This window comes from Schistocerca cancellata, chromosome 8 (genome assembly GCF_023864275.1).
Source record: "Schistocerca cancellata isolate TAMUIC-IGC-003103 chromosome 8, iqSchCanc2.1, whole genome shotgun sequence".
NCBI lineage: Eukaryota > Metazoa > Arthropoda > Insecta > Orthoptera > Acrididae > Schistocerca > Schistocerca cancellata.
Genome location: NC_064633.1, coordinates 493,210,164 through 493,222,926, shown reverse-complemented (window position 1 = coordinate 493,222,926; position 12,763 = coordinate 493,210,164). Strand labels below are relative to the sequence as shown.

Here is a 12,763-nt window from a genome sequence, read left to right as displayed (position 1 = left end):
CTGGTCATGGCTATATTAAAATTTAAGGAGGCTCTATGGTTTAAAATGATAGTGGTTCAGGGGGGTCAGTTCATGTTCCATTTAAAATTCTAAAGTATATTATTACCCGTGAAGGCAAACAATATCCATTATCTTACACATTAGTGTACCTCATAAAATCATCTTGACATTGAATTGCAGTGTCAGTGTAAAGTTCTGGAATGCTTCATGTTGATTAATGTCAGAATATTCTGCAGAACAATAGGTGGATGGGTCTTGGGTGCCTGTTATGTGTGACTGGAATTGTCTACACTAAACTGGTTACAGAGCCCAATTACTTTACAGAAATTCTCTCAAACTGATCTAGTGTTCCATTGATAAAGGAGTAAAGTATCAGGACTGATTAGATTAGATTAGGTTAGATTAGAGACAGCTTGAGACATAATGTTTGTTGTTGTAGGTTTGTTTACCTCATTTTCCAGTTAGACCTAAATTGTTTTGAAGTTCTAGGTAAGTATATGCAGTAATATGCCATACGAAACTATTATCTACAATGTTTCTTAGCTCCATCTTATTTTGCCTTCATCCTGTATCCACAGTGGATCAACATGGTTATTACCAGGTTTGGCAATGTTAATGTTAAAGGGTGGCCAGATGCCCTCCCTGTTGCCACTCCTTCACCCCCTTCACCTGCCTCGAGATGACTGGGTGTTTGTGTTGTCCTCATCATTTCATCATCATCATGAAAGTGGCGAGATTGGGCTGAGCAAAGGTTCGGAATTTGTACGGGCACTGATAACCTCGCAGTTGAGTGCCCCACAAACCAAACATCATCATCATCGTCATCATCATCATCATCCTTTACCCCCCCTCCTCCCCCCCCTCCCCCTCCCCCAGATGTAAGTTGTGTATCCCAACTAGTGAGTACGCCAACTAGTGTTATCCATGTGATAGTGTGCAAATGTTTTCTAAATGTGAACCATGTAACTGAGTTGGGACACGGGTACCAGCCATGTATTCAGCTATTTGGATTGGGAAACTGCCTAAAAACCACATCTAGGCTGGCCAGGACAGGGGCCCTTGTTGTGAATCCACCTGATGGATCTGATCTGAGTCTGGTTCACTTGCGTGAATTCCAGAAGCAGCATGCTAACACAGTGGCTATCCAGGTGGTTGCAATGTTTCTGGCAAAGTTAATATTCTATAACAGCCCTTTCTATGCTACCTTAATGATGAAATGTTCAGTATGGCACAGCCTTATTTGTATGTGGTAAATAGATTCTTCTTGGTTTTCAAAATGCTACTAGAAACTTCTGGTGGAATATAATAAAAAGAAAACCAAACTCACCAGCTTGTAACAGTAACTTAACTAGTTACATATGGCAACTCTTGACTACTGGTCTTCATTGTCCTGCCTGTTTTGATGCTGAGAAGCCATTTCATTTAGTAGGAGAGGGAAGAAAAAGGGCTGGAATAAATGTGATCGTAAGGAAAGTCACCCAAGACTCCAGATCAAGGGAAAGACTTGGGATAAGATGTGAGGAAAATGACAGAGAAATTCTGTTGATAGAGACATTGGCAGTGGCTGAGAGGTTACTGGACATGGACAGAAAAGAATGGAACTCTACAAAGTTGATGAATGTCAAGGTAAACAAGTGAGACTACACAAGAAAATGGCAAATTAAAAACACAAAGAAAAAAAAAGGGGGTGGTGTATGTGGAAGCTGATCTGCAGTCAGTCATATTTTTTTCCAAACAAGTATCAAGTAGAAGTGTCTCCTTTGTGTTACATGATTGATGTTGATATAGAGAAAGTGTTGTATAAAACCAAATTCTCATGAACATGGTTACTTTCCAATATTACTGTTATGGAGAGTGCATGATTTACAAAATTCCCACCGTCAGTTACAGTTAGCTATTCTCCACAGGATCCTGATGGAAATATGTTAGATCTAATGGCAACAAACAGACCTGTCATCTTTGAGGACATCTGTATTGAAACTGCTGTCAGTGAACAGTAGGCTATTATAGCGATAGTGAATACCAAAGTAAAAAGGACAACTAAAACAAGCAGAAAGATTTATATGTTCAGCAAATTAGACAAAGAAGCAGTAGTGTCATATCTTGATGAGGAAGAAACTTTTAGCTCACGAGAGGAGTAAGTAGAAGAACTATGGCTGAAGTTCAGAAGAATAGCTGAATGTCCGCTGTGTGGGTATGTACCCAGTAGAACAGTTTGTGATGAGAGATACCCTCCACAGTATACAGTCACTGTAAAGGAACTTCTAAACAGAGACTACTGCATAATCGATATAAAACAATATGTAGGACTATAGGTAAAGAGATGTTGAATGAAACATGTTTGGCTGTCAAAGAGAACAATGCGGAAAAACAAAAGCACAAATGCGTACCTCTGTTTTCAAATATTTCTTTACAACGGGAAAGCCAGGAGTATTGCCCCAATTTAATCCACATAGCACTGAAAAGATGAGGAAAATAGACATTAGTGTCAGTGGCATTGAGAAACAACTGACATCATTAAAATTGAACATAGCACAAGGGCCCAAAGGAATTCCTATCGGATTCTGTACCCAACTTGTGGATGAGTTAGCCCATGGTTAACCACAATCTGGCAGAGATCCCTCTAACAAAAAACCATTCATAGTCATTGGAAGAAAGCACATATCACAACTGTCTACAAGAAGAGTAATAGAAGTGATCCACAACACTACCATCCAATATCCTTGACAGCTGTTTGTTGCGAATCATAGAACATACAAACAACATATTCAGAGCTCAAACATAATGAGGTATATTGAAAAGAATAACCTCCTTCTTGCCAACCAGCATTTATTCCGAAAACAGGGATGATGTAAAACCCAACTCACGCTTTTCTCACATGAAATTGTGAAAACCATGGATGAAAGCAATGAGGCAGATGGAGTATTTTTTTTTTTTTTAATTTCCGCAAAGCATGTGACTCAGTATCACACGTATGCCTATAATCAAAAGTATTTTCATATGGGATATCAGACAAAATTTATGACTGGACTGCTGATTTCTTGGTAGGGAACATGCAATGTATTAACTTGGATGGAGAGTCATCAATGGGTGTATAAGTAACTTCAAGTGTATTCCAGGAAAGTAGTTGGATCCTTTGCTGTTAATTTGTATATTAATGACCTTGCGAACAATATTAGTAGTTATCTACACTGAAGAACAGTCTCAATGGAGCTGCACGAATATTCAGTTATACTTTGATAAGATTTCAATGTGTTGTAAAGGCTGGCAACTTGCTTTACATGTTCAGAATTATAAAATTGTGCACTTCACAAAATGGAAAAAGAAACACAGTATCATATGATTATAATATCAGGGAGTCTCAGAGCTGGTAAATTCTTACAAATACCTGGGTGTAACACTTAGTTGGGACATGAAGTGGAATGGTCACAATCGATCTACAAAGGAGATTGCGTACAAATCACTAGTGCGTACCACTGGAACTGGCTCTCTTGAAGATAGGCACGAACTATCCTGGGAAAGCCTACTTACAAAGTTTCAAGAACTGACTTTAAATGATGACTGTAGGAATGTACTATAACCCCCTACATATTGCTTCAATAGGGATCATGAGGACAAGATTAGATAAATTACAGTGCACACAGAGACATTTAAACAATTATTCTTCCTGTGCTCTGTATGGTAAATGGAATGGGGAAAAAACTTAATATGTGGTACAATAAGACATACCCTCTGCCATGCACTTCACAGTGGTTTGCAGAGTATAGATGTGGATGTAGATAAGGCTCTGTTTATTTCTTTAGCTCTCATCGAAGGAAAATAAACATGAACCTGAAATAAAGTTTTTCATGTTAGGATTCAGCAAAGACATCACAAGGTGCAAGCTGCACTGTTTTCTTTGGGTGTATGTTGTCCCACAAAGGTCTGCCTCCATAGCGCAGTGGTAGCATTACGACCTACCATGCAAGGGGGCCTGGGTTCGATTCCCGGCAGGAGACTGGGTGTTGTATGTCCTTCATCATCATTGACTCGCAAGTCGCCGAAGTGGCGTCAACTAAAAAGACTTGCAATATGGCAGCCGCACCCCAAAGGGGATATCCTGGCCAATAAATGCCATACGATCATTTCGTTTTTTTGTCCTACACAACCTGTTTTGTTCTTTTAAGAACTCCTGCAAGTTAATATGTCAATGGCCTTGGCAAGGTGGATGCTCTGGCTCCCATCGGACCACTGAAGTTAAGAGCTATCTGGCGTGGCCAGTACTTGGACACGTGACCATTCAGGTATGCTGCACTATGTTGACAATTTTCCCTTTGAGTTGATGGCAGAGAGGACATATGGGGTGGTGGTGTAAAGTTCCTGATCACAAGTCTTTGCACCGATGTCCTGAATTAAATTCCAAACATCTCTCCAGTGTCTCATGGAGTGATGACATGCTACAATGTTGATGGTGATCCATTGATCTCGATGTTAAGCTCAGCAGTCCCCATGGAGCTCTTCAAGAGGAGTAGGATATGTACAGGCTCCAGGTTTCATTCTCTCCCTTCCCTCATGATGTCCAACATGACACCACACACACACACACACACACACACACACACACACACACACACACACACACAACCTTGTGGTTCAATTCTGTTTTCACCTGTAAGTATTCTGTAAACTGTAGTAAATTCCCTTTAAATAAAATCCATTTACTCTTAGTTTTTTTGAATTTGGTTTTATTGATCGAAGAAGGTCCTGAGTGTGAGATATTCCATGCACAGCATAATAGTGTCTGTACGGGAGACATGCGCTGACTGGCAACGAGGAGTGGAACCTCAGCAGGACCCAGCTTTAAAAGGCAAGAAAGATCCCGACAATGGCTTTGGAATAAAAGTACCAAGAAGAAATGTTGGTGAGTACCATTGTAGTTATCATTAAAACTTTGTGAGAAGCAGGATGCAACATAAATCACATTTGTCTTCTGTTTTAGATGTATAATGATGATGATGATAATAACAATCTTAATATTCGTGTTAATGAAAATTGTGACAAAAACATAAATTGAAGAGTAGGGTGCCTGGGGGGGGGGGGGGGGGGGGGAGGTAAATGATGGAAATTTGGTCATAATTATGTTGTAGAAAGAAAATGAAGTGTAAATGTTTTCAAAATGTGCAGACATCATATGAAGTTCGCAAATGCTTTGAATGTACTGCATTAGTAAGTGCTTCAATAAGATCACAATCACTGTAATATGGGATTACAAAAGAAAATTTAGTGTTTCTTATATATTAAAACAAAAATTCTGTTGCTCCCCAACTGCAGCTACATATAATTTTTAATTGTGCACACAGGATGATTAATGATATTTTCTCTGCTATATTACTAATTGAAACCAGTAAATCAGGCAATGCTGAGGGAATTAGATTAGAAAATGAGACACTTAAAATAGTAGGTGAGTTTTGCTGTTTGGGGAGCAAAATAAAAGTAGTAAATGAGTTTTGCTATTTGGGGAGCAAAATAACTGATGATGGTTGAAGTAGAGAGGATATAAAATGTAGACTGGCAATGGCAAGGAAAGCGTTTCTGAAGAAGAGGAATTTGTAAACATCGATTATTGATTTAAGTGTCAGGAAGTCATTTCTGAAAGTATTTGTATGGAGTGTAGCCATGTATGGAAGTGAAACATGGACGATAAATAGTTTGGACAGGAAGAGAATAGAAGCTTTCGAAATGTGGTGCTACAGAAGAATGCTGAAGATTAGATGGGTAGATCACATAAATAATGAGGAGGTATTGAATAGAATAGGGGAGAAAAGTAGTTTGTGGCACAACTTGACAAGAAGAAGGAACCGGTTGGTAGGGCATGTTCTGAGGCATCAAGGGATCACAAATTTAGCATTGGAGGGTAGCGTGAAGGGTAAAAATCGTATAGGGAGACCAAGAGATGAATACATTAAGCAGATTCAGAAGGATGTAGGTTGCAGTAAGTACTGGGAGATGAAAAAGCTTGCACAGGATAGAGTAGCATGGAGAGCTGCATCAAACCAGTCTCAGGACTGAAGACCACAACAACAACAACATGTACCAGGTAACATAAAAACAATGTCTGTTCCTTTTCAGTATTGCAGGGGGAAAAAAAAAAAAAAAAGAAAAAAAAAAACCACCTCTCCTGGAACTTTTCTGACAAAGCGAGTAAGTCAGAAGTCCACAGTAAATTGCCTTGGGGATATAACAAAAAATCCAGCATTTTAAATTGTGAGCAGGGCAGGTTTAAAGCCCAAGTGACACAAGTCACCACTGGTGTGCCAAGTTGAGGAGCACCAGAGGCACCACAACTGAAAGATTTCTGTACAGGATGTGTCACAATTCACAGCAGCTGCTTGTCGTGCCAGGTTGAGGGGGAGGTACCAAGGGTATCCAAGTGTAAAATTTGTATTCTTTATGAATCATCCTCAATAGCAAAACTTGACACAGATGAAAGTGTATTTGTGGTACTCAAACGCACTACTATTGAGTACTTTGTGTTCTTATAAAATTCAGAGAAATAACTCAATTATCCAAAGGAGGGAGAAGTTCAGGTAGAGATTGAGTTTAAAAAGATGATTTTTTTTGTGGGGAGGGAGGAGGGTTTGTGTGTGTGTGTGTGTGTGTGTGTGTGTGTGTGTGTGTGTGTGTGTGTTTTGGGGAGACTGCCTCTTTGTGTAAGTAGTGACACTTGTTCATTTTTATTTTACTAATTTATCTTATTTTCTGTATAAAATAATCGTATGTCAGTGAGATTTCTTCATCTTTTTTCAGGTCCTTCTTCTACACAGCTGTATATGGTTCGAACAATGCTTGAGTCACTAATTGCTGATAAATCGGGTGGTAAAAGAACATTGAGAAAGGACATTGATGGACAGTACCTTGTTCAGATTGATCAGTTTCATAAAACATCATTTTATTGGAACTATTTGCTTGGATTTAGTGGTAAGTGGTGTCCGTACTCTGAGACCTTTTGTAAACTAATTATGCCTCTTGTAATACACACTTCATTTTAAAAAGAAAGGTTAAACACTCAATACTCTGACAGGAAAAAAAAAATCCCAACACCAAGGCAGAGTTGTGCTACATAACCGAAAATTGATAGACATGTTTCTACATCTGAAAGATAATGCCTATTCAGACTTCGCACCAGTTGCACAAGAGTGGCAGTAGTAGCGCCTCTATGAGTATGCAAATGCTGGAACAGTCATGGTTGTTAGTGACCTTTGAGATTGGACATGATGAATGTATGTTAGTCAAGAATGCCTTTAAGGCAAAAAAGAGGCCATTATCAATGCGTCACTAAGTCTGAATGGAGTCATGTGATAGGGTTGCGAGAAGCTGAATGTTCCGTCAGCAATATTGCAGAAAGACTTAGCAGGAATGTCACCAGTGTAAATGATTGTTGGCAGTGGTGGTGAGAAGACGGTATGGTACGTATGGTCACAAGAAGACCAGGTTCCGGACTGCCATGTAGCACTACTGAGAGTGAAGACCATCATGGTTGGCATATGACTCTGATGCATCAAACTACATCTGCAGCAGCAAATTGAGTAACAGTTGGCACCACAGTGACACAGTGATCTGTTATAAATGGATTACTTCAAGGACAGCTCCAAGCCTGACAACCAGTAGCACGCATTCCACTGACCCCAAACCACCACCATTTGTGACTTTAATGGTGTAAAGCGAGACCTCATTGGAGGGTAAGATGGAGGTCTGTTGTGTTTTCTGATGAAAGCTGGTTCTGCCTCGGTGCCAGTGATGACCATGTATTGTTTGGAGGAAGGGCCGTTGAGCACCTGCAACCAGCCTCTCTGCATGGTAGACACACTGGACCTACATGTGGTGTTATGGGCCGGCTTGCGATTTCATATGACACCGTGATGACACTCATGGTTATTCCACACACCTTGACGGCAAATTTTATGTCAGTCTGGTGATTCGACCTGTTGCGCTGCCATTCATGAATGGAATTCCAGGGGGAACGTTCCAACAGGATAATGCTCCCTCACATACTACTTTTGTAGTTCTACATGCTCTACTGAGGTTGACATGTTACTGTGGCCTGCTTGATCACCAGGTCTGTCTCCAGTAGAGCACATATTGGACATCATCAGATGACAGCTCCAGCGTCATCCACAACCAGCATTAACCGCCACTGTATTGAGCAACCATGTGCGTCAGGCATGGAACTCCACCCCACAAACTGACATTGGGCACCTGTACAACATAATGCGTGCATATTTTAATGCTTGCATTCAATATTCTGGTGGTTACATTGTTTATTAATTTAATAGCATTTCACATTTGCAATGGCTTGTCTTGCACTTACATTAACCTGTTATCTTGGAATGTTAATCGCTTAAATATGTTAGCTAGACAAATGTATTCCCGAAATTTCGTTACTCTGTATTAATTACTTTTTGGTGTTGCAACTTTTTCTTGTCTGTGTATCAGCCTGTTATTTCAATGAACTGTAGTCTGGATTTACTCATATTTTGAAGACCAGCAATATACTTTTTCTGTGTAACATGAACATGATACAAAGAAGTGGCTCCCCTATGGAGCAGATGTTTGTTATTGGCCAATTTAAAGGTATTGCAAGAATATTATGGACATTAACTGTGTGATGAAACTGATTGTGGCTGCAAGACAACTGTCTTCCAAGGTTACAACCATGTCAGATGTTTGAATTTTCCAAAATGTGAGCGAGTATATGTAGCTAGTTCAGTATGTGAGACATTGAAATGAGTTGAGTTCTCATTGCCTTTCCACACGGGAGGATGAATTTGCAGTGCAATACGCTCCATTGGATCCTGAATAAGTCGAGAAGTGTTCTCACAGAGTAAAAATCAGCCTCCACTTGGATTTAGCACCAGCATTTAAAGTTAAGAGGAGAATTATGTTGAAAAAGTCTTCAGAAAGCTGCCCACAGGTGTAATGGAGGAAACAAGGATTCCATAACAGTTCAGATGCAATTTAAGAGATTAGTGCACTGGTTGTATGTTGTTTAACTTACCTGAATGTTTGGGTTCTGCTTTTACATGCTTATTTTAATGCTAAGGGTTATTGTAGGTAGTAAATATATCTCCACAGTTATAATACATAAAAATTATTTTCCAGCACTTTTTCTCTTCTTCAGTTGACGTACCTTGTGACAGGTACTGACAGGAATCTCTTGGCTACCTTGTATCCTGTGCCTCTTCCCTAGTCTACTGGTAAATTTATCCATTTTTCCTGCCATCCAGCATTCCAACCCTCCTTCCTCCTCCTCCTCCTCCCCCTCCCCCTCCCCCTCCCCCTCTTCTTCTTCTTCTTCTTCACAACCTCCTCCACTCCTTCTGTCCCTCTTCCTCTCTTCTTCGCAGTCTTTTCTTCAATGCTCTTTCGCACATGTTTGCCGTAGAGGTTTTCTTCATTGTTACCATTTCCACCGACCATTCTTCATATTTTTTAAAGTATTTCATTATTTGTTGTTCCTTCAATGCATTTCACTTTGTGTCCTTCTCAGCAATAATTCAAAATTAACCAATTGTGTTTTTTTCTTTCTGTTTGACTGACCATGGTTCACTGGCACATATAATAGACGTCAGATTTTACATCTCTTTGTTAGCTGTATTTAATTTATTTTTGCCATCAAAAAAACTTTCTCCTTTTCAAAAACTATTTTTACCCATACGCATTCTTCTTGTTTTCTCGACACAACTTCCATTTTCCATCACCGGACTTCTTTAGGACCTAAAAAATTTTACTTGTTCCAAGTACTTTCCTTCTGATTCATTCAGTTTGTTTGCTGATTCTCATCAGTTTCTTTGTTGTGCATTTATCTTCATTCCATATTCTTTCCTCACTTTTTCAACTCTCCATCATATATAGTAGTTCTTCCCTTATTTTGACAACAATACTTGATCCTCTGGATACTGAATTGTGTTTACCCTTTCTCCTCCTACAATTATGCTTTCATGGGTAACCTAACGCATTTCTTTATCTATAGTACATCCTAAGAGATTCTTCTATGACAGGGAAGGTGAAGAGAGAGAATCAGGGAGTTGTGACAAACTCTGGGTTCACTTGTGCCCAAGTGTAAGCACAGCCAGTTCCCGCTTCATAGTTGTTTTTTGTAGAGTATAAAATTTTCTTGTATAATGTGTTTTCCATAACTTCCGTAATTTATATTTTTTATAAAAATTCTAGATAGTAGAGAGATAACAAGTAATATAGCTCGATGAAACTTGGGGCCATTCACAGAAAGAAGTGCTACAGTATAGTAACTGAAAGAAATAAATAATGAGGTGAACAGAAATGACACTTTCATTCAAAGCGAAGTCACCGCAATTTATGTTTTTCCCCTGAACATTGCAAAAGGGAAACATCATCTTTAGTAGGATGTGTGATCACCACAGATGACAAAGCATGCTCTGCAAAGTGCTCTCATGCTTGCCACAAGTTTGGTAAGGCATTATTTTTACATCCATCAGCACAGTTGACAACTGCCAGATGGTCGCCATTGGCGTAGAAGACTGCACACCTCAATGTGGCCGACAAATTCCTGATAGCAAACGTAAGAGTATGCTGCTGCTTGAGGAGAGATTTGAGCACTACCTCGATAGACATGAGAACCTAAGGAACAACCAGATAGAATAAGTACATGGGTGTGAACACCATACTTGTCACCAATTGTGTCATAATGCAAGACACAACCAGTAGTGCAGTCACTAAGAACAAGGGTTTATTTTTCCACATTCAAGTGAACTACAAACATAAAACAGTACAATAAGCAGTAGAACACAAACTGAGAAGAAGCAAAGGCTTCACTTTCTTTACATAGAGGGGGGTTCCAGTAGGCGGTGCGGCAGATGTCATGCTGTACACATTACTCTTGTGACCCAGCGTGGATGTCCTCTGTTGGCCGGCGTAGGCAGCTGCCATCGGCATACTTTGTGTAGCATAGCAGGTTGGCGGCGTGGTGTCGCAGCACGTATCCAGGTGTTGTGTACAGAGTTATAGCAATATTCTTGAAACCATTTAACAAGTCTATCATGTTAGTACAAGCCTCAAATGCTATAAATATAAACTATGTTACAGTGATATATTGGAGTTTCAGTTTTACTATTATGTAAATGTGATATTTTCTCATTAGTCCCAATTGAGGTATAGTTTGCCTCGTTAAAGCATTTCATTGTGTAACTGTTAGGTGAAAAATTTAAGTGGATTTAATGCCCAAGTCCTTGAAAATGGAGCTGTAGCTTCGAAACATGTTGGGCAGCAGTTGAAAAGTAAAAATGTGTAACTAATGATGAAATATTACTAATTAGTAATCCCTAACCTGCTAGTTGTTGGTTTTTGGTATCATGGGCTTTGTTTGACCCATATAGGTCAAGTGCAATTTGCGGTACTGGTTTTCATGGTTGTGTTGGGCATTTTTTGGTATAAACTGTCTTCTTTTTAGCTATATAGTTAAGTGAAATTTGGGTACTGCTGTTTTCATTTGAGCTGTTTAGATTAACTTAAACATTCGAGTCCAATTGTTGTTTTTTAATTGTTTATTCAGTTTATTCTCAGTAATGTCATTTGTGTTATTTTTTGGTTGGTGTATGGCAGTCATTTTGTTGTGTCTGTCTGCAACCTAACATCTCCTTTACGCAGCGAATAGCAATCTTTCCTTTTCATAATATTGTTGTTATTCCATCCTGAACTTTCCATTGTTTGGTTTTTCAGTCTTGTATGTTTTGGAATGATGACGTTATTCTTATTGTTGCTGCATATTTAGCTTGTCCTAGTCCTAAAACTCCTACTTTTTGCAGTGTCCTGTTTCATTTTATTGCTGAAGTGAAATATTTCAAGTTGGTTATACTTTGTTTGTGGGTATATTTAGTGATGTTATGGTCACTATATTGTATGAGCTGGAAATGGGGGTATCCGCCATCTCGATGATGTCACAGGTCAAAGCAGAGGGGCAGAATCACATACTTCCATATTGCCTTTCTTCTTGTTTGTTCCATTTGTGTTTCAGTCTGGGTAACATTCTGTTTGTGTGATTGTAATATGATTTTGTGAGATCCTGTTTTGGCTCACTGTTTTAACTGATGACTCCAATATTTTCAGCTTCCCTTCAAGAGTGCTGTGATTTGTCCCAGCTGTGGTATAGAGAATTCTATTTAGAAATGACAATGGGAAGAAGAATTCAGGTGAGAATAGTATACAGTAATATTTAATATCCAGTATGATTTCTAAGTTGTGTTTAGTAAAAATATTGCACTGCCTTTGAATCACTGAAAATTGGACTTCGTACATGCTAAAGATTCCAGTGATGATGTTCAAATAAAGTCTAGAACATTTTTGCTTATACTGAGATATTTGCAAATATGCATTTTCTTTTCACAATCTATTCTGTATAGTTGTAAATTTTGCCCTTTACGACAGTGCATATATTTTGTACTAACATTGACCTAATGAACTTCAAGTAACTGTATTTTTTATTTGTTTTGAACCATGTCTAGGTAGATTGCAATGTGAGGCTGGGAGACTCTTTCCAGCTCATATTTTGCATTCCAGTTATCTACATTACTTTGAGAAGTGTATTACATTGTTGCCTTTTCAAGTATCAACAAACATTAGGTGATGTTGATGGTCAGGTTATGGCTATGACAATTGGTACTTGGAACTTTCCCTCCTGTCTGTGCTAGTATTTGCAAGTCTTCAATTACTTAATCTCATGAATTTGCTGCACATTGTATATTCCATTGAT

The 12,763-nt window shown here is 39.0% G+C and overlaps 1 protein-coding gene across 2 annotated transcripts in view; it reads left to right on the top strand.

Moving 5' to 3' along the window:
* LOC126095197 (cytoplasmic FMR1-interacting protein) overlaps nucleotides 1–12,763 on the top strand; it is a 159,206-nt gene that overhangs the window by 52,575 nt on the left and 93,868 nt on the right. For both annotated transcript variants that reach the window (XM_049909930.1, XM_049909929.1), the window contains exons 9-11: nucleotides 4,770–4,900; nucleotides 6,787–6,957; nucleotides 12,121–12,203. In XM_049909930.1, the coding sequence (XP_049765887.1) occupies nucleotides 4,770–4,900; nucleotides 6,787–6,957; nucleotides 12,121–12,203 (385 nt within the window). The remainder of the gene's footprint in view (nucleotides 1–4,769; nucleotides 4,901–6,786; nucleotides 6,958–12,120; nucleotides 12,204–12,763) is intronic.